The following is a 22,622-nucleotide window of genomic DNA, read 5'->3' on the forward strand; positions in this document are numbered from 1 at the left end:
CCCAACTAAGCAAACTGGCGCCAAATCTGCAAAGAGGAAGGTCAGTCAACCCACTTCTGAATCCGAATGCTTCTACTGCAAGAAGAAGGGGCATTGGAAGAGAGATTGCTTGAAGCTAAAGGAAGATCTGAAGAACGGAACAGTCGTTCCATCTTCAGGTATTTTCGTTATAGACTGTATACTTGCTAATTCAACTTCTTGGGTATTAGATACAGGTTGTGGCTCACACTTATGTTCCAATCCACAGGGACTAAGAAGAAGTAGAAAGTTAAGCAAGGGTGAAGTCGACCTACGAGTGGGAAATGGAGCACGGATTGCTGCATTAGCTGTAGGAACTTACTATTTGTCGTTGCCCTCCGGGCTAGTTTTGGAACTGGAAGAATGTTTCCATGTTCCAAGTCTTACTAAAAACATCATTTCAGTTTCTTGCTTAGATGCTAAGGGATTTTCCTTTATAATAAAAGACAATAGTTGTTCGTTTTATTTTAAAGAGATGTTTTATGGATCTGCTAGATTAGTCAATGGACTTTATTTATTAGATCACGACAAACAAGTATATAACATAAATACCAAAAAGGCCAAAAAGGATGATTCAGATCTCACCTATCTGTGGCATTGTCGATTAGGCCATATAAACTTGAAACGCTTAGAAAGACTTCAAAGGGAAGGAATTCTAGAACCATTTGACTTAGAGGATTATGGTAAATGCGAATCATGTTTACTTGGCAAAATGACAAAGCAACCTTTCTCTAAAGTTGGAGAAAGAGCAAATGAACTATTGGGTTTAATCCATACAGATGTATGTGGACCAATGAGTACAAATGCTAGAGGTGGTTTCAGCTACTTTATCACTTTCACTGATGACTTCAGTAGGTATGGTTATGTCTACCTAATGAAGCATAAGTCTGAATCCTTTGACAAATTCAAGGAATTTCAGAGTGAAGTAGAGAATCAATTAGGCAAGAAGATTAAGGCACTGCGGTCTGATAGAGGCGGTGAATATCTGAGCTATGAATTTGATGACCATCTGAAAGAATGTGGAATTCTATCAGAATTGACTCCTCCTGGAACACCACAATGGAACGGTGTGTCAGAACGGAGGAACAGAACCTTGCTAGACATGGTCAGGTCAATGATGGGTCAGGCCGAACTTCCATTAGAATTTTGGGGACATGCACTAAATACAGCTGCACTCACTATAAATAGAGCTCCGTCTAAAGCTGTCGAAAAGACTCCATACGAATTATGGTTTGGAAAGCCTCCAAATGTGTCTTTTCTTAAGATTTGGGGATGTGAAGTATACGTCAAACGATTAATTTCAGACAAACTTCATCCAAAATCTGACAAATGTATCCTTGTGGGCTATCCAAAGGAAACAAAGGGGTATTACTTCTACAATACATCTGAGAACAAAGTGTTTGTTGCTCGAGATGGTGTCTTTTTGGAGAAGGATCACATTTCCAAAATGACAAGTGGGAGAAAAGTAGACCTCGAAGAAATTCGAGTCGAACAACAAACTCTAGAGAATGCTCAAGATGACATTCAGGATGAAACTCAGAGATCTTTAGAAGTATCTGGTGAGAATCATGGTCAATCTAGAAATGTTACCCCGCGTAGATCGCAAAGATATAGATCTCAACCGGAAAGGTACTTAGGTATTTTGACGAACGAGAGCTATGACGTTCTATTACTTGAAAGTGATGAACCTGCGACTTACAAGCAAGCTATGACGAGCCCTAGCTCCAAGCAGTGGCAAGAAGCCATGCAATCTGAATTAGACTCCATGTCTGAAAACCAAGTATGGGATTTGGTCGATTTGCCAGATGGCTACCAAGCCATTGGAAGCAAATGGGTTTTCAAACTGAAAAAGGACAAGGATGGGAAACTTGAAGTTTTCAAAGCTAGATTGGTTGCAAAAGGTTACAGGCAAGTCCACGGTGTGGATTACGATGAAACCTTTTCACCAGTTGCAATGCTAAAGTCTATTCGAATAATGTTAGCAATCGCTGCATATTACGATTACGAAATATGGCAGATGGATGTCAAAACTGCTTTCTTAAACGGCGTTTTAACAGAAACTGTGTTTATGACACAGCCTGAAGGTTTTGAGGATCCAAAGAATGCTAAAAAGGTATGCAAGCTAAAGAAGTCAATCTACGGATTGAAGCAGGCATCCAGGAGCTGGAATATACGTTTTGATGAAGCAGTCAGTGACTTTGGTTTCATCAAGAACGCAGACGAATCTTGTGTATACAAGAAGGTCAGTGGGAGAAAAATTGCTTTCCTAGTATTATATGTCGACGACATATTGCTTATCGGAAATGACATTCCTATGTTGAACTCTGTCAAGATTTGGCTTGGGAAATGTTTTTCGATGAAGGATCTAGGAGAAGCACAGTACATATTGGGCATCAAGATTTACAGAGATAGATCTAAAAAGATGATTGGACTTAGTCAAAGCACTTATATCAATAAGGTGCTTGATAGGTTCAAGATGGCGGACTCCAAGCGAGGCTACCTACCCATGTCTCATGGAATGACTCTAAGCAAGACTCAGTGCCCAAAAACACTTGATGAGCGTAGACGAATGAATGGGATTCCATATGCATCATTGATTGGTTCAATAATGTATGCTATGATATGTACACGCCCGGATGTTGCGTACGCACTCAGTGCTACGAGCAGATACCAGTCAGACCCAGGAGAGGCGCATTGGACTGCTGCCAAGAACATTCTGAAGTACCTGAAAAGGCACAAAGATGACTTCCTGGTCTATGGTGGAGATGATGAATTAATTGTTAAAGGCTATACGGACGCAAGTTTCCAAACCGACAAAGATGATTTCAGATCACAGTCTGGGTTTGTCTTCTGCCTCAACGGAGGAGCAGTAAGTTGGAAAAGTGCTAAGCAAAGCACCATTGCGGATTCTACAACTGAAGCGGAGTACATTGCTGCACATGAAGCAGCAAAGGAAGCTATATGGCTAAGGAAGTTCATAGGATAACTTGGTGTAGTCCCCTCCATTAAAGGACCAATAGCCCTGTATTGTGATAATAACGGAGCTATTGCACAGGCAAAAGAGCCTAGACACCACCAGAGAGTCAAGCATGTACTTCGTAGATTTCACCTTCTACGAGAGTTCGTTGAAAGAAAAGAAGTCGAGATAAGCAAAATTGGAACTGATGACAACATATCAGATCCATTAACTAAACCTCTGCCGCAAGCGAAGCACAACTCGCACACTGCAGCTATGGGAATCAAGCATATTGGAGAATGGCTTTGATGTCTCTGTTTAATGTTTTAAAGTTTTAGAGTTTAAATCTTTGTAAAACATTATTGGTTAATCATTCACAATAAATGAAAGGAATTCATTTTTCCATTTAATTTGTGGTTTATTAAATGATGAGTCCCTTCAACTTGACGATATATTCAAGATAGACTGTCAGGACCAGTCCTGTGACTAAGAAATGTCTATCAAGTGAACTTGAATGTCAAAGGTTGAAAATGGTCCCTAATCGGAGTTTTCTATAAAATTGGACGCATAGAAAACGTTAGACGATTAGAATGCAAGATGACTAGTAGTTCTGTTTCTTGAACTATGTGGACATGGCAATGTCATAATCATTTGCATAGATACTTACTTTGGGAAGACTAGTATCGGACAAGACCTATGAAACTTTACTGTAAGAGATGAAAGTCTGTCATAAGTAAATTTCATTAAATTATTAGACACTAAATCCTCAATACCTGAGTGATTTGAGATTACTTGTTTGAGAACTGGTTGCTTTGACGTTGACCAACCGTCGCACCGTAAAAGGAGGCTATAAAGGCAACGCTCAGGTAATCACCTATCAAACGAAGTCTAATCTCAAGATCGCAAGATTGGGATTGTCCTCCCATAAATCGGGATGAGATGCTTAAAAGTTGTACAAGGCCACTCGGAGAGCTAGAAACTGTGAAATGCATGGCCGTGCTCGGATGAATCATAGGCTATGATTATCTGTTTATTTGATCAGTTGAACTCTGAAACCGAGGAACACCTCTGGACATAATAAGGATGACAACTCTTACCTTATGTTCAAGAGCAAGCATCGAGCGACAAAGGAATTAGGAAATGCACACTTGTCCCTAAGGACAAGTGGGAGACTGAAGGAAATAATGCCCTTGGTCCAAGTATGCATTCTATGTTAAGTCTAATAAATGCGGTTCAGTATTAATTAACAAGTTAATAATTCAGTGAGATCAAGTGAGCTGAATGCCTAGCTAGAGGCCGCTTCAGTTCAAGTGGAATTAATGATATTAATCCACAGCTTACTCTTGACTGAACCCGTAGGGTCACACAAATAGTACGTAAACGGATCAAGTATTTAATGGCATTAAATACTCCATCTATGAATATTCGGAACCGACGGATCTTGGTTTCAGTGGGAGCTAAGATCGTCACAGGCAAGAAATGAATACTCCGGAAACGATGATATTGCCGGAAACGGAAATATGGATCGTATCGGGAATATGAATATTATCCAAGTCGTAGATGTTGCCGGAAACGGAAACATGGTACGTATCGGAAAATATTATTGGAAATGGAAATATTACCAGAATCGGAAATATTACCGGAAACGGAAATATTGTCAGAATCGGAAATATTGCCGGAATCGGAAAATAATTCCGGAAACGGAAATATTAAAATATTTGTTCGAAACGGAAATTAATTCCGGAATCGGAAATATTAAATATTGTTCGTATCGGAAATAGATTCCGGAAATGGAAATTTAATCGGAAGCGTATCGTACGAATTAGCATCGGACGAGGCTTGCCGGACGAAGGCCCAGCACGAAGCCGGGGCCAATCGCCCAGCAAGCATGCGCGCCACAAGCCCAGCCAAGGCAGCGCCCAGGCCTACCGCAAGGCAGGCCCAGCGCGCGCCAAGGGCCGCGACTGCGTGGGCCGTGCTGCGCGGGCTGCTGCTCGCACGCGCATGGGCAGCCCTTGTGGCTGCCGTGTGTGTGTGAGTTTGTGCTCATGCGTGATTCCTGAATCTACAAGAGTCAGTGTATGATTAAATTTCTATTCCTAATTGGATAAATTAATTAAATAGAATTCATGTAGGATTCTAATTCCAATTAATTCGCATCCTACTAGGATTACGATTCCTTTTCCATAACTCTATAAATAAAGGCCTAGGGGTCATAATTTATACAGAAGTTTCAAAGTATTCAAAAGTGAGTTTTTTGAGAGAAAATTAAAACACACATCTTGCTCAAAAGTCCCGAAATTTTCTAGTACCTTAAGGGCGATTCTAGTTGGTCAATCTTAAGGCGGATCCGGACGTGCTGTGGACTATCTACGGAGGGACGACACTTGGAGTCCTAAAAGACTTGTTCTTGTTCGGTTCGGGCGCAGCTAGGGAGGGCACGCAACAAAGAGTATGCATCTAAATTATGCTATATGATTATGTGTAAATAATATGTTGTCCTGGGTTAATGGTTGTTTCCGCATGATCTATGTAGTGTCATATGTATCATAACCTAACACTAGTTTCATGCTTTGAATCTTTTTGTGAGACAAAAAAAGTCAAATCATGAAGAATATATAGAGACTGAGTGAGTAATTGGTTAATTAATTTTGCTCTTTTTATTGATATTTTCATAGTTTTAATATTTAGTGATTTTGGTTTAAATTGATTCCCTTATAGTGTGTTAGTAATGTAAATTGTGTTTGTGTTTAATTTGTTTTAGGGTTTAGGGTTTAGGGCGATGGATGTTGCAGACCTTGACGACGAGTTTGAAGACTAACAGATTTTACGAAAACTAACGATATAGGAAAATATATGGACTAATAATACCAGTTTATCGATCTATAACAGTCCAGTTAAGGAAGATGTTGTAGATAAATCACTGAAGGCTATGGGAAGCTGAAATGTCGACTGAGGCATGGAAAGGAAGCACAGAAGACTTCAAAAGATAGGGTTAGTTCCATCTTTACTTTCTCAAAGAAAAACATCTTATTTACTAATTGGCTAGATTTAGTAAGAAATACCTTAGTTCAAGAAACAATGAAGGAAACAAACTAATTTTTCAACTTTCTAAATCCAGATTTGTGAGGCGGCTGACTGAATTTTGAGATTTGAGTTTTTTTCCCTCTTAGTTAAACTAGGGTTTCTAGATAGAAGGAAGAACCCTTCTCTTTTGAAATCTAAAGGCGCATGTGGTTATACTCATATACATAGCAAATGTTTGTAATCCCTTCCATTTATAATTAGACAACACATTACACCAGAGCATGGTGGATGTTTGTATTTTGATGTGATATATTTTTCATTAGCGAAAAACATCCAAGAATTGAAGTAATGAATGTTTGGATGGTTCCTATCTCATAAGGAAGCTAATTTCGCCGCTGACTAGTTAGTAAACTCGATGTTATGTTGGTTTCTAAGTTGGTTCTCCTCAAGGCAGTGCCAAAAAGTTTTCGTGCTATTTTATTGGAGGATTTGAGTGAGGTTAAATATAGCCCGAGACTCGACCCGCCGCGACACAAAAAAAGCCCGCCCCCACACGAGCAAGAAAAAAGCCCTCCCCAGCACGAGCACGAAAAAAGCCCTCCCGGCACGAGCACGAAAAAAGCACATCCTGTCACGAGCACGAAAAAAGCACGGCCCGACACAAGCACATAATCGTAGGTAGGGGTGTTAACGAGCCGAACCGAGACCGAACTTAGGCAGGCTCGGCTCGAGCTCGAAACTCTTGAGCATAGGCTCGGCTCGAGCTCGAAGCTCGACGAGCCTGAAAAATTGAGTTCGAGCTCGAGCTCGAAACAAGGCTCGACTCGGCTCAAAACTCAACGAGCCTATAAAATCTCAAGAATGAAACTCAACGAGCTTATAAAAGCTCGATATTGAATCTTGTACACTGCTCAGCTCAATTGCTAAAGCTAGCTTAAATTGTCAATTCAGCCCAACTAAAATTATAAGGCCCAAATTGTTGCATTTTAAGCAAGGAGATAACTTGTAAGCGCATTTTTATTTTATAACTTCTCATTTATTTTGCTTTAAGATATCCAACCGATGTGGGACAAGTTAATTTATTTTTTTAACCATCTCTAGAATATCAGGCATATTACTCCAATTCATTATACTTTTTGCTATATTTAGAGGTAATTAAACCAAAAAAATAAGCAAATTTAGAGGTAATTAAACCATAATATGCAATCAAAAATCGCTTCTTTCGCTAGGTTACACCCAAACTACCCGGTTGCTCGCTGGAACAAAAGAACATGGTTAGTGATTTTGTACCTTAATTCAGATGTTGGATGCAGTTTTCCAAATCATTGAAAGGTCTTCTTTTTATACTGGGTATAGCCATACAGGGGCTCAAAAACACTCCAAGTGAATGTAATGATGTACTCCGTACGAAGTTGGTTATGCTAGCTAATGATATTCGTACAATACTTGATGAGGAAATTGTCCATTTTAGGACTACTATCGAGGACAAGCAGCAAGAGACAAAAAGAATACATTGCCTAGTTTATGAATGCTCATGTGCCAAAGGATGAAGTAGACACTTGGCTAGAAGATATGCAAATATGTGTCTTCACTGTATTTGGTATCTCTATACCAGCATATTATCGTGAGATGTATCAGGAGAGGGGAAAATAGTGGGGGAGCTTAATTAAAGAACTAAGGTTGTAGTTCCTAAGATATATCAATTCATATTACACTCATGTAGTAAAATAAATGAGTCGCTCCTCTATTAGTAATAGTGTTATGTTAATGTTGGTGTCCTTATATATTCCGAAAAACTTTCCAACATATGTACATCCACCAATGTGGGACTCCAAATCACAAAATATTTTAGACTATAAAGAAAGTCGAGCTTGTTCACGAGCTTTCGAGCCGAGCCAAGGATAGCTCGGGCTTGGCTCGTTAAGATCTCGAGCCGAACTCGAACTCGAGTCGAGCCCACTCGAGCCGAGCTTTGGCCGAGTTTTGTCGAGCCGAGTATCGAGTAGTTCACGAGCAGGCTCAGCTCATTAACACCCCTAATCGTAGGCCGTGTGCCGCATTTTTTAGTAAAGCATGATAAGGCACCACCTGACTCAACCCGACAAGACAAAACACGCTTAATTTAGTAAAATTAGGCTTAGGCACGACTGCCCGTGGGACTAGATCGGACCCTATTTTACAACTGCTGACCCGATCCACCACGACACGATAAATAATGGGCTTGGCCCATCCCGGAAAGAGGCCTGGCCCGATCCAGCCCACAGCCACCTTTAGGTAACACGGGCTAGAAACTTAGAATGGTTCAGAATCTGACGGCCTAATGTGTTTCCGGAATTCCGGGCTTTGCCGGTTTGTTCCCTCCTTCCAAACAAATAAAAATCTTTTTATTTTTATTTTATTTTTATTTTATTTTTATAGTCACTCATCTTTTTACAGTTTTAGCGTCAAGCTTCACTCTCCCGGTCTCCCCTAACCCTAACACAATGACGGAAACTCGACGTGGTAATCGCTCGAAATCATATAAGCTTACGAATGATTTTGGCGAATCTCGAGCTAAACGATCATCCAAATTTATGGAGATAAGAAGGCTCAAGAGGGAGGATTTATATCTGCGGAAACGTAATTTCGAGTATTTCAATGGCGATTCTTCTCAAATCATGCAAAATAAACTGGTAAACAATTATACTAGTAGTCATTTTAATTTGGTTACTAAATTGTTTAATTGATTTTTAGGATTTATGCTAATTATGATAATAATCGGAAATTAAATTGTCGAATTGATTTGTTTAATCGATTTTTTAGGATTCATGCTAATCAGTTTTGTTTGTAAAGCACTACGTATAATTTATTGTAGTATGCCAAAATTGGTAGGAATAATTTTGTTTTGTAAAATTTTGGCACTTCATAAGAAAATTAAGCAGATTTTGTGTTATATTTGGTACACTTGTAACAAAATCATCGTTTTTGTAAGGACTAATTATCACGTTGATTGTGTAATCTGAACTAATAGTAATGAGTTTTCTGATCGAACCCTAAAATTAATCGGGGATGAGAAGTTGAGAACGATTGACAAACATGTACGGATTGTATTTTGGCGAAATCATAGTGAACCCTTGATTATGGAGCTTGAGGTAATGCAGAAATTATTTGGAACCAGACGGGGCATAAAATGAATACAATACAGCTGGTTGAATTGCCTGAGTTTGGTTTGATACTTTGATATACCCCTAATTCTTTGCTCTATTTGGTTTTTTCCGGTCTCTAAGACGTGACTTAAACGTAAATATTTTGGATTCTATACGCGTAAAAATTATAAAAAGTTATACTTTGGAACGAGTCTAACAAGATTCACATGACTATATTATCTCTTATACGCTATTGAGAATTCACGGTCAAAGTTTTAAAAGTTTGACAAAAAAATGTAATGGGGCAGACATTTAGGGGGGAGTATGAAACACAATACTTGCTAGAGTATAAGCTGACAATTTAGAAATAGATTGATATTTGCCTGATTACATGGCAAGTATGAATTTTCTTTGGCTTTTTAGCAAAGTTTGTGGGTCTTTTCATAAAGTATGAAGTGTAATTCATTCACTTTTATCTTTCAGATGACAAAATCAGGAGCTAGTCAAGAACTGAGCTGCTTGCTAGCGGGGAATCTGACAATTAGTCAAATATTGTGTTCCATATGTGGTACTGCAACTCCTCCAAACAACGTAAACATGTGTCCGAACTGTCTATGTTTGAAAATCCCCATTACGAGTGATCTACCAAGTCGTGTCAGCATTGTACATTGCCCGGATTGTGTAACCTACTTGCAGCCTCCATCAACTTGGTTAAGAGCCGAAAGAGACTCCAAGGAGTTGCTATCATTTTGTCTCAAAACACTGAAAAAATTAGCTGAATTTCGGTTGATTGATGCAAAATTCTTGTTGACAGAACCTCGTTCTAGGAGGAGGATGATAAAGCTGCGGGTTAAAGTTCAAAGAGAAGTCCTTGATCGAGTATATGTTGAGAAATCCCACGACATTGAGTATGTTGTTGTCCATCAAAGGTGTCCATCTTGTTGTATGGCATTGCCATTGCCAGCAAACCCTGATCATTGGGAAGCAGTTGTTCAAGCTAGGCAATATGTCCCTCATATGCGCACATTCTTATACCTAGAGGACCTTATTAAAAAACACTCAGCAGCAAATTCAGCAGTGAGACTTAAACGGGTAAACCAAGGTCTTGATTTCTTCTTTGCTAAGAAGCGTGATGCTGTGAAATTCTTCGAGTTCATGTGTAGTGTTGTTCCTGTGAAATCACAAACCTTTCACAAAACAGCTTTCACAAGATTTAGCATGGCTGCAGTTATAAGCCCTATTTGCCACGATGATCTTATTTATATCTCGCCTAAGCTGCTCTCTTCCAAATTAGGACAGATTGGTCCTCTTGTGATCTGCACAAAAGTGAAGAACACAATCACTTTGTTGAATCCTTTCACATTGGTTGATTGTGTTATTGATGGAGATCAGTATTGGAGAGCGCCTTTTGAACCTATATTAAGTAGTAAGCAGCTAATCGAGTATATTGTATTGGATGTTGTTATGATTGTTTCTGCTGAAGTTGACAACAACAGCAAGAGAAACACGTTGGCGGATGTTGAAATTGCGAGGGTGTCAGATTTCGGAAAGAATGACAGAATCATTTCGGTAAGAACACATCTCGGTCATCTTTTGAAGACTGGTGATCATGCTCTCGGTTATGACTTAGATGGAGCGAATTTTAACAACGCCGAAGCAGAAGAGAACAGAGGTTTGTTTCCATCCGCAGTTCTGATAAAGAAAAAGTTCTCTGATGATGATAACTGGCAGGAGAAGAAGACTTTGAAAAAAGCTTGTTCGAAGAAGAAGACTAATAATAATAATGATTCAGAGTATGAACAGTTTCTTAGAGATTTGGAGGACGACCCTGGAAAAAGGTTTAATATATCGTTGGATACGAGTGTCGAAGATGAATGTTCACATAAGGTGGAGTCTACTGCAACCGGTGCAGATGCAGTGCCGTTTAGCCAATTGGAAGATGTTTTTGCTGATCTGGATTTGAGCGATGGTTGCATCACTGATGCAGAGTAGGTTATTCTGTTAGCCACTTAGCCCTTTTACAGTTTATCTATACAACTTTTAATCTTAGGTTTCAGTTTCAAGTATTCGCTATGGCTCGTTTACTTTACTTGCAAGACCCAATATTTTCGGGTTGGGTCGATTTTTGGCAGGTCTAAAGCTAAGGTTAGAAAAGTATCTATTCCAATCGTAGTACATAGAATAATTGTTATACCTAAACAAAGTCTAGTTATACTTGTGTTACTTCTATGGTTTTTAGTTATCTTTATAGGTGACATTATTTAAACAGTAATTTAGTACTCCCTCCGTTCCTAAATAAGTGTCACTTTTGGGCATCGACACGGTGTTTAAGAAAATTGTAAAGTGTTTAAGAGTTAATGATTGAGAATGTTTTTTTTTGGGAGAGGATAAAGTAGATAATTGTTTAATTGAATATAAGTACAAAGAAAAGTGTATGTGGGGATTGAAAAGTGGAACGCCAAAAATGGAAAAGTGACACTTATTTAGGAACGGAGGGAGTACTATTGAATTGATTGGGGAAAATTTGTAATTATTAATCCAACCTTTGCCCGATTATCTTTAATTAAGCCTACCTATGCGATATTCCTAAATAATCCAACCTTTATGGCCCAACTACTATTATTAAGCCTAACAAGTTACTAACCTGCTATAGGCGGTATTCATCCTTACGTGGCATATAAAAATTATAATTTATTTATTTTCCTTTATTTTCTTTAATTGCTATTTTAATTTTCGTTCCTTTCTCCTCTGCGATTTTCTGCTTCATCTCTGAACTCCTCTCCATTATTTCTCTTCTACCTCTTCTCCACCATTGTCGATCCCTCATACCTCTCCATTCGAAGTTCATCAAAAATAATCAGCACTTGCTATGGCTGGGGTAAAACAATTGCCTGTTGGATCTGGATCTTCTTCAAATTCAAGGTGTTTTTTTTCTTTCTAAATTTTCAACAAGACCACAATAACCAACATCCCACAACATAAAAAAAACTATATTATTGCAACAGCTCGGGTTTTACGAACTGACCATCAAGGAAGCCCAAAATTCAAAATTTACCAAAAAAGGAACAAAAACTTTAAGGTTCGTAAGTTCATGCGCGTGGATGAAGTCACCTATTTCCACAAGAAAATCGCTGATGATATCATGAACCAGTACAATTGTGGTTGAAGCAGCAGTAATGGAGGAGAGAGGAATTGAAACACGGTACAGAGAAGAGAAGGGTTTTTGGGGAAAAAAAAATGAAATCCTTGTTTAGGTGGCAAGTGATGATGACGTGTCCAATATTTTAGCAGAGAAACCAACTTTAGGTTGTCAACGTTTTTAACGTTGACTTTGTAGCAAATAACCGGTCATCCAGGCTTAATAATAGTAGTTGGGTCATAAAGGTTGAATTATTTAGAAATATCGCATAGATAGGATTAATTAAAGAAAATCGGGCAAAGGCTGGATAAATAATTACAAAATTTCCTTGACTTTGTAGCAGGTAACTGGTCATCCAGACTTAATAATAGTAGTTGGGTCATAAAGGTTGGATTATTTAGAAATATCGCATAGGTAAGCTTAATTAAAGAAAACCGGGCAAAGGTTGGATTAATAATTACAAATTTTCCATTGATTGGAGTATAAATCATTGATCATCTCCCAATATTTATACTATAATAATGTCATATTTCCCAATACATGAGCTACGTAAAATGTCATAAATCATTCCTACATGTACAAAATCATCTAAATTTTAGTCTATACAGACAATAGTGTCATCTTCAGAACTGATAAAAGAATGAAAGAATTTCCTGATCACAAATCACAAATGTACAGCAACTAATTGATTGATTAATTAAAAGAGCTTGCTTGCAAACTCATCTACTGAACCTTCATTTCTTCTTGATTTCTCAGCAAAATCCCTGAGTTCAGACAGGCTTCTACCCAAATGCAAAGCCATCTTCAACTCAAAAACCTCTCCATTTTCTCTTTTCCCTAAATCTTCCTCATTTAAGGTAGACTCAACAGTCTCTTCCAACAACTTAAAAAAACCAGCACAATTCCTGTACATCTCAAACACCATTCCTACTTGTCCACCATGTTCTACGGTGTTCACCGCAGCAGCCATGGACCCCGCCACCGCCGCCACAAGTCCGCCCCACTGCCCACCACCAGCGGCTCCAACAGCCGCAATGCCGGTCAAAAGTGGGCCCGAGACAGCCAACATTTTGCTCAACTTCAATGCCTTGTTTCCTAACCTAATATAATCCTCAATATCCCTTGTCTTTGTCACCCCTACAATTTCCCTTACATTATCCTCCAACTCCCTAGTCCACCCATTTCGGTCACAATGTTTATGTTTTGGTGAAGAAGAAGATGATTGTTTCATAGACGGCCACCATACAGCAGGCTGTAAACTCTCGGGGTATTTATCAATCATAGCCCCTAAAAGAGGTAAAGGGTACGCCCTATCCAAAGCCAACACCTTCGCCATCGCCACCTCGACATCTTCCCGACTCGGTTTTCTGACAGAAAGAGTGGTCTGAATGTTATTCTGAAGTCTCTTGAAAAGTCTGACAGCATTCCTTTGTTCCTCAACTAACTGAGAAGGTTGAATCTTGTTCATTACTAAAAGTAATCCTGTACCCGCTACAAAGAGTAAAGTTGAAGACACCTTCAACCCGAACCCGTTTGACGACCCACTAGCTTCGGCTAGACCCGCCATTGTAACCGCGGTTAAGGTGATCATGTTAACAGAGTTCAACAACAAGGAGTTCCAATTCTCGCGTTGATCACCGATGTTTTGGTGCATTTCAATCCTATCACTAACAGATTCTAAGATTGTATACAGTTTGATTGTTTCAATTGAGGTTTTCGCGGTGGCGGAGGTGGTGGTGGTGGTGGTGGATTTTGGTTCTCTTAATGGGAGATTAGTAGTAAGCTTATTAAGCTCCTCAATGAGTTGCTGTTTTTGAACATGATTTGGTAGTTTTGGGACTGTGATTTTGGGGTACCTAAAGTATTTTGGACCACTAATTGAACTTGTTATGCTAATTTTGCTTGAAGATGATGATAACAAAGATGTGGAATTTTGTAAAGAAACCATTTTTTTTGCTCTGTATTTTGTGGGTTTGTTGAAAAATTGTGAATATGGTAGAATGGTTGTTGGGGTTGTTAAGTATTTATACTTGTTTAAAACCACACAAAAAAAAAAAAAAAACAAAAAAACTTGGTCAACTTTGAAAATGTTGACTGATTTGTAAGTTTTTTTTGTTTTTGAGATTTTGACTTGGCCGTTTGAGGTAAAGGGTTAGACTTTTTCATGGTTTGCATACTAAACCAAAACTATTCAACTATTCAAAGTTCAATATTGGTGTAGTAAAATTCGACCATGTACTTTGATTAATTACCACTTAACCACCATAGCTTAATTAGGTCGTATGTTTGACATTTTAGTGCTTAATTAGAATGGAATTATAGAATGCCATGTCACCGATTTCAAAGATTTAACTAGTAGGAATAAATTTTAGGAGGTCTATATTTGACAGGTTAGTGCTTTATTAGCATGGATTGCAGTCTTATAAAATGCCATGTCTTTTTTTTTTGACATCGGATAAACATTAAAAAGTTCACGAATTACAACTGATACTAAAACTACTTAAACTTTGGGGGCCGATCAAGACTCTTACACATCCAAAGCTACTAAAAATGTCATGTCAATGATGTTTAGAGAATTAGAGATTCAACTAGTAGGAACGAAATTAAGCAAAGTGTTAAAAGGGCGAATATATAACAATAAAAAAGTGTATGAGTTTACTAGGGTAGGAGAAATTACATATTTTGTACTCCGTATTTAATACTCTTTCTTGATAGGGTTGGCTCGTACAACTTTTTACAGTCCGTTCTTATAGAATACCAGTAGTTTTTTAGTACTTGGTCAATTCTCGGGGTTTTCTCCCTAAATTTGTTACTTATTTGATTATAAAATCTACTAAAATGCCCTATATATATATGGTTATATATGCATGTCAAAGACCCAAACCATAACAAAGAATGTAAAAGACCCAAACCACACTCATCTTTCTATCACCCCTCAGTCCCTCATCCTTTCTCTTCACCTACTAAACACACTATACTACAATAAGTATTAGAAAAAAGTAACAAAACTTTTTTCTCTCATTCTTTTTCCATTTTCTTTGTATTTTCATACTCAACAACTCATGTAACTAAGAGTTAGCATGAAATTAACTGATATATTTACCTAACAAATGAATAAATTAACCGATATAAAACAAAAATAACTATTGTATAAATCGGTAATTTCTTTGTCATAGGATTTGGGCAGCACACATGTTATTGTAGGCCCTAATATAAGCACATTTCATTATTTCAACCTTCCACATATGAACAGGGTATTTCTGAGTATTTCTTTCATGTTTTTTCTAAGCATTATCTCAAACATGAGTTTAACACATTTTCTATGTCTATCAACTTCTCATGTGAACATCATCATCTAGGTTTAGCTGTTTAGGCTAAAGCTATTTCCCTAATGTAAGGAATCTATTAGCCATTCAGTAGGTACCCAGGAGAGCACGTTGTCACGTGTTGACATTTTTCCGATGCTAAGTCTCAGCATGTCTCATATGAGGCGAGGCGCGCAACTCCCATGAGCATGTGTGTCTTTACTGATACATGTATCTTGCTGCAGGTTAGTATCATTACGTGTTGTGCATATAGGATAGGCTGGCGTGGATCAAGCTTGGGGATTCAGACGTCGCGCATAAAGTCAAAAGGCCCGTCCGTGACAACGTAATGTAATAACAACAAACCCGCAACCTTATAAGAGAATTTGTAAGAGAGATCGCTTTGTTTTTGTCAAAATTTCGGTATTTTGAGTAATTTTTGGGAAAAAAATCATCTTCTATCATTTCCACATAATTTCGAACATGTAGTCCTAGACACTCTTGCATAGTTTAATACTCACTGCCCTTTTTCAACGGTGCCGCGGACGGTTTAGGTAGGAACGCCAAAAAAGAGATCCCATAATTAGTTAACATAAACGACTAGTGTAAATGCAGTACTAAACACAATCACAACTACACCTTAATAGTACTATCCGTACATATAATTACACTCTGCCAATAAAGCAGAAAGAATGTTTATATTTGATTATTGACTCTTGCTTCTTCTAACCGACATTTTACACACAAAAAAAAAAAAAAACTGTTGCGGTATTAAGTCTGAACTCTAAACTATCCTTTTCAGATAAAATAAGTTCAGATAAGTTCAGATAATATAAGTCAAGTTCAGATAAGTCGAATAGAAATGGAGAATAAACCTACACTGGGCGCCTAGGCATGATAACAAACTGAGCAGAGCCAAGCTCGAACTTGACAAGGCGCCTTTTTGACAAACAAATAACATGTTCGAAACTGTAGTAATCAATTCAATGAGCAATCAAATAACAATGCTTTATTGTTCGCTTTCTTGCATTAAGATGATTGAATAGAGACTACAAGCAGATTTATAAGTTACAGAAGTATAAGAGATATGGCTAATCGAAATACTGCAATTCAACTTCATGTTCAATATACTAATAACTATATGATAGGATAGTAGGATAGCCCTGATTCTGCTTGCAGTAAGTGCTTCTTCCTAGTGGATGGCGGCTTATTATAGTGAAGAACTAGATACAACGCGACTTTAGTTTTTCTCAAGGTTTGGGAAGAAGCATAGACCTTGCTCGTAAGTTCAAAAATATCCCCCTGAAAAAAGTTACAAGAAAACACAGAACTCATAAGTATCGGGTTTTTTGTTATAAATCTATTACATTATACTAAAACAGACACCAGGATTGTCACATGTCACTTCCTGGTGAAAATACATGGTTTTGTTATAAATTTGTGTATACATACATACATATAGACAAACAGCGCAAAAATGGGAATGTAGAGAGTAAAGTTCATTACCAGCAAAAGGCAATTGAGCTTTGGAAGATCACACGCAAGTGCAATGGCACATACTTGTGGTTAATCCACCCAAAAACGGGCCAAAACTGAACCAAACCATCAAATAGAGAATGTTAGATTTGAAAATAAAATCAGAATTCCATCTTAAACAAAGACTGAATTGAGATAAATATTTGTATAATATACCGTCCATGCTGTCAACTGCACTGATGGATAATCTTTCCTAATTCTACTTCTGACCTGAGTCCATGGTCTTCCTGCATTTCACATTGTGAATGTTCAATTTAATACTTAATAGCTCCATAAAATTAGTTAACTATCAAAAGAAACCCAGATTAAGATTTTGGCTGTGCGATTATTTTTAAACACAAATGCTCATATGAGATTCAACTGTACATGAAGCATCATCGAAGCAGAGAGAAGTGGAGATGATGACCAATGGACTGCGTTAGCAGATAAACATTGTACGATGTAAAGAGTTTTGAAGGTTTACGATTGCTAGAAAGAATTTTATTTACAAAAAGTAGTCAAGCTGAGCGGTCAACAATCAACATGTGTGTTAAGCAACTGGTGATATAAATCAAAACATATCACTGGAAATCCATACACCATAATGAACAATGTTAAGTGGCAATGCATAAGCTGCACTTAGTTTTACATAGCAGATTAAAAACTGCACAATAATAAAGTGAGATCAACTTACCCTCAACAATCCATCCGTAATATACCATAAAAAGCATGTTGTTTAACGGGGAAACAGTTAATTGTTCTACAAGAACCTGAAACATACAAAATATAGATGATATGAGCACTTTTACTAGTTCTCCCTTTCTAGTTCACAGTAGAAAAACGTGGCAGTGAATCAAAACAACGGTAATATTGTTGACCTAAGCTTATGGGTGATAAGTATATTACTCACCCTAGTCTGCTTGAGTGGACACAGATGCACGTCCACGAGCCAAATTTTTCATGGAAAACAATTTTCAAGGAAAACACAATTCCAAACTAATTTCCTTTGTTTGGTTCTTTAAAAGAAAATGGGAGAAGGTGGTGAAGATTAAGGGGAAGGGGGAGGGAGGTAAGGAGGGAAGGTAGAAAAGTGGTTTCCTTCACTTTCAAATGGAAAAGGTTTTTCCACCTTGGAGGGAGTTATGGAAAACTATTTTCCATCCCTTGCAAAACCAAACAACTTAAAATGATTGAAAAGGGGAAAATCGTTTTCCAACGAAACATTTTACACCCTACCAAACGGGGCCTTAGTCTACAAAGAACATGTCAAGTCCATATACATGTTGGATCATTCAGGATGTGACACAGGTTCTTGAGGTGAAATGAAAAGTTCAATTAACACTTTAACATACTGAGAAAAGTGGCTTATCAACTTCTATTGTTTTTTTTTTTATATTCAGTTTAGATAAATGAGGATGTCTATGAATGATACCTTCTTAGCCACTGTCTTTGGATCCTGCTTCCCCTTGAAAACCTTATCAAGCATCATGTGAAAGAAATGTCCGAACGGTCCAAGATAAGCGAATCCAAAAAGCTGCATTGAGCCCACATAGGTTGGTAAATGGAAACAAAGTAATAGATATCAGAAAAACTTGAACACATACACAATACTACAAGATACTAGCAAATCTTCTAAAAGGGTCATTGACTCATTTATACTTATTCTAATTTGAAATTTGAAGTACTTAAATATCAAATTTTACACTAGCAATCCTCTAAAAGTGTCGTCTTTGTTTATTCTAATCTGAAGTTAGATAGTGCATATATTAGCCATCTTCTAAAAAATCTCGTCTATGCTTATTCTTGTATGAAGTCAGAGTACCATAGCGCCGTCTATGTTTATTCACAATTGAACCAGCATAATGTGTATAGCAGCAAACAAGATCGTACACAATGGTAAGTCAAATTCGGCTCCAACAACACCCATCAAAAAAAGCAATGAGTTGACGATCCTTTATTTTAATCACTCCCCACAACCAATTCAAACTAGGAGTAATAAGTAGTACTCCGTAAAGGATAAGGCAATTGTTGGCACACGGTACCTCTTCATAATCTTTAATCTATTGACTTATGCTTATTCTAATTTGAAGTACTTAAATGTCAAACTTTACACTAACAATCCTCTAAAAGTGTCGTCTTTGTTTATTCTAATATGAAGTTGCATAATGTAATATACTTCGTATTAGCTATCTTGTAAAAAGCTCGTCTATGCTTATTCTAATATGAAGTCTGAGTACCATAGTGTGTGTATACTAGCTATTCTGCTAAACCGCCTATGTTTATTCGAATTTGAACTATAACATAGTGTGTATAGCAGCAAACAAGATCCTAGAGTCCTAGACAATTGCAAGTCAAATTCCGCTCCAACAACACCCATCAAAAAAAAGCAATGAGTTTGATGATCCTTTATTTTAATCACTCCCGACAAGCAATTCAAACTAATAAGTAGTACTCCGTAAAGGATAAGGCAATTGTCGGTACACTGTAGCTCTTTCATAATCTTCAATCTACGTTTAGATATTGACTTTGTAATTTTCACTAATTATCTATTCTTTTCTTGATTAGCAAGCTATACAGAAAGAAGTAAACCCTTATTAAAAGTTAAAGTTTGAACTTTGAATCACTGCAATCTTGAATATTAATTTGACTGATGTTTGAACAAATCCAATACAAAATCTAACTTCCAAGCACTTCATCATTCATTGCGTCACAAAATAAAGCTAATAAAAGGGGAGTTTTTTGTTTTGAAGAAGTCAAATACATAAATCAATTAAAATTGAAAAAATTGGGGATCAATTCAAAATCCCAGAAAACAATTGATTAATGGATTAGTCAAAAACCAATTCTAATTACACTAAAAAGGGGCAAAATTTTATACCACTTTGAGTAAAATACGGCGGATTTGAAGCTTTTGAATGCCAGAAAGTTTCTGGGAAACTATGTCGCTAATTGCTGATAAAACCCCAGCAGTAATTGCCTGAAATTATCATCAGAAAAGATTGAACAAGAAAATTAACAAAAACCCCATAAAATCAACAGCTAAAATTGAAAACAAAAATTACCCAGATTGTAAAATTCAAGAGAAAGTACCTTAGTTCGTAAGGGGTGACGTTGAAGCTGGGACAAATAACTTTGTAAACTTTTCTTAGCAACGTTTCCAGTCATGGTGTTTTGTTTCTGTGAAATTGTTTTCGAGTGAGAAAGATGAATGCAAAATTGGTTCAGCAGTCACTGTATTATTGTTTCTGATTTTTTTTAAACACTTTTCTTTTTGTGATTGCGATTTGGGTATTTTGGGCATGGGCCCGGGCCCGGGCTTTAGATAATATTGCATGTCTTATGGAATTACTTCCTACTTGGTTCACTTTGATAAATTCGAATAGATAAGTTCATATAAGATAAATTTGAATAGATAATTTCAAATAAAATAAATTTAGATAAGTTTAGACGGAGAAAAATACAGAGTAAATTTATTTCAGACAAAATAAGTTTTCAGATAAAGTAAAATAAGTTTAGATAAACTCGAATAAGTAGAGGTAAAGTCAGAACGATAGAATAAGATAAATTCAAATAAGTTCAGATAATATAATCTCAGACAAAATAAGTTGAATAAAATGGAGCCTTGTGCTCCATGTGAAATTACAACGCGTCTCCTGTGAGACCAGTCACATGCACCATCAACTTGATGGTGTGACGAGCGTGAAACCAATAGCGTACCTTTCCTAAAACTATAAAAAAAGTAACAGATCTAAACTATAGAAGTAACCTACCTAAACTAAAAAAGTACCTCTTCTAAAATTATATATAAAAAAAAGTAACATGTCTAAACTATAGAAGTAACATACCTAAACTAAAAATGTACCTCCCCTAACACTATTCCGTATAAAAAAAGTAACATGTCTAAACTATAGAAGTAACATACCTAAACTAAAAATGTACCTCCCCTAACACTATTCCGTATAAAAAAAGTAACATGTCTAAACTATAGAAGTAACATACCTAAACTAAAAATGTACCTCCCCTAACACTATTCCGTATAAAAAAAGTAACATGTCTAAACTATAGAACTAAAAAAAAATACCTCTTCTAAAATTATTAAAAAAAAAAAGTAACATGTCTAAACTATAGAAGTAACATACCTAAACTAAGAAGGTATTTCCCCTAAAACTACTTCGTATAAAAAAAGTAACATGTATAAACTATAGAAGTAACATACCTAAACTAAAAAAAGTACTTCCTCTAAAATTATATAAAAAAAAGTAACATGTTTAAACTATAGAAGAAACATACCTAAACTAAGAAGGTATCTCCCCTAAAACTACTCCGTATAAAAAAAAAGTAACATGTATAAACTATAAAAGTAACATACCTAAACTAAAAAAAAAGTACCTCCTCTAAAATTATATAAAAAAGTAACATGTCTAAACTATAGAAGTAACATACCTAAATTCGCAAGTATGAACTGGTCTAACCATCAGTTGACGGTGAGGACAGTCTCATATAAGAATTTGGGGTGAAATTAACTGAAAACTTTATTTTAAAATATACTCCGTATATAAGAACCTTATTTTGTGTTAAATTGATTGAAAAACTTATTTTTTTCGAAAAAACAATTACTACGTGATGAACTTATCGAACTTAACTTGTTTTTTTTGTAAATGAGCCAAAACAAATTAATATAAGTTGAAACAAACACACACTGCACGGCTTATTAAGATGGATTCTCTTTGAGAAAACGCTTGAGATATTGTTGGATTCCTATCGTTACACATTTTCAAAATATCAAAACAAATTCATAAAAGAATTACATATGTAATAGGTTATTTAATTATCATTTAGTATGCATTGGAGACAATGAAAAATAAAGTGTAACAAAAAAAACGAAGGGAGTATATAAAATAACTTTAAATACGAGTGGATCGAATAACTTTATTTTAGGATGAATAAGTATTTTTTCAATCTATTATTGATTCGTAAAATAAGTGTTTTTATGACAACATAAGTTTTTCCCTACAAAATAAGCAAGATAAAATAAATTCAAATAAATTTAGGAAAAAAAATCGAATGAAAAAATTTAATGGTTATTGTTAATTCTTATACAGAGTAGTTGTATACAACATCAGTTAGACAGTTAATGAAACACTATATATTAAAACAAATAAAGAATCATGAATTCGGGATAATTGAATTGAGGCAAAACAACATCATAAAATGAAAAACTCAAGCCTTTGATCTTTATATATTTTCTTAAAGTCTTTGTATTTATCCAATAGGAAAATTATAGATTTATAAGTATATTTTGCCTGAGTTTTCTTTCTTAATAGAAGAAAAGAATAATAAAATGATGACAAACTCGTATGAGTACGAATGACATGAAATTGGTGATGTGTGCAACCACTAGAAACCCAAATAAATGTACCAAAAGAAATAAATAACTAATTTGAAACATGAAACCAAACCATAAAAATTGAAAAATTTAATTGTAATACTTACTTGGATATTAAAGGTAATAGTTTTTGTATAGGATATTTGCAAAA

At 36.4% G+C, this 22,622-nt stretch overlaps 3 protein-coding genes across 3 annotated transcripts; 1 reads left to right on the forward strand and 2 right to left on the reverse strand.

Moving 5' to 3' along the window:
* Positions 1-8,418: 8,418 nt before the first annotated feature.
* LOC110777110 (60S ribosomal export protein NMD3) lies at positions 8,419-11,405 on the forward strand. The gene is made up of 2 exons (XM_021981727.2): positions 8,419-8,673; positions 9,610-11,405. The coding sequence occupies exons 1-2, from the start codon at positions 8,485-8,487 to the stop codon at positions 11,116-11,118; spliced, it is 1,698 nt and encodes a 565-aa protein (XP_021837419.1). The 5' UTR covers positions 8,419-8,484; the 3' UTR covers positions 11,119-11,405.
* Positions 11,406-12,648: 1,243 nt separating this feature from the next.
* LOC110777106 (probable F-box protein At4g22030) lies at positions 12,649-14,266 on the reverse strand. The gene has a single exon (XM_021981720.2). The coding sequence runs from the start codon at positions 14,211-14,213 to the stop codon at positions 12,963-12,965; it is 1,251 nt and encodes a 416-aa protein (XP_021837412.1). The 5' UTR covers positions 14,214-14,266; the 3' UTR covers positions 12,649-12,962.
* Positions 14,267-16,557: 2,291 nt separating this feature from the next.
* LOC110777103 (peroxisomal membrane protein PMP22) lies at positions 16,558-20,335 on the reverse strand. Its single transcript, XM_021981717.2, has 7 exons — positions 20,176-20,335; positions 19,964-20,062; positions 18,518-18,619; positions 17,780-17,855; positions 17,263-17,333; positions 17,077-17,162; positions 16,558-16,872 (listed from the first exon to the last, which is right to left on the reverse strand). Exons 1-7 carry the CDS (start codon positions 20,248-20,250, stop codon positions 16,821-16,823), a joined length of 561 nt encoding a protein of 186 aa, XP_021837409.1. The 5' UTR covers positions 20,251-20,335; the 3' UTR covers positions 16,558-16,820.
* Positions 20,336-22,622: the final 2,287 nt, after the last annotated feature.

This window comes from Spinacia oleracea, chromosome 6 (genome assembly GCF_020520425.1).
Source record: "Spinacia oleracea cultivar Varoflay chromosome 6, BTI_SOV_V1, whole genome shotgun sequence".
Lineage (NCBI taxonomy): Eukaryota > Viridiplantae > Streptophyta > Magnoliopsida > Caryophyllales > Amaranthaceae > Spinacia > Spinacia oleracea.

Bases quoted from the DNA above. Each gene is read 5' to 3' on its own strand.
- LOC110777106 (XM_021981720.2), bottom strand. From the start codon at position 14,213: ATGGTTTCTTTACAAAATTCCACATCTTTGTTATCATCATCTTCAAGC.
- LOC110777110 (XM_021981727.2), top strand. From the start codon at position 8,485: ATGACGGAAACTCGACGTGGTAATCGCTCGAAATCATATAAGCTTACG. The intron at 8,674-9,609 runs GTAAACAATTAT...TTTATCTTTCAG, and splicing joins AAATCATGCAAAATAAACTG to ATGACAAAATCAGGAGCTAG.
- LOC110777103 (XM_021981717.2), bottom strand. From the start codon at position 20,250: ATGACTGGAAACGTTGCTAAGAAAAGTTTACAAAGTTATTTGTCCCAG. The intron at 17,334-17,779 runs GTAAGTTGATCT...TGTGAAATGCAG, and splicing joins TTACGGATGGATTGTTGAGG to GAAGACCATGGACTCAGGTC. The intron at 17,163-17,262 runs GTATATTATACA...GGTTTGGTTCAG, and splicing joins TGCAGTTGACAGCATGGACG to TTTTGGCCCGTTTTTGGGTG.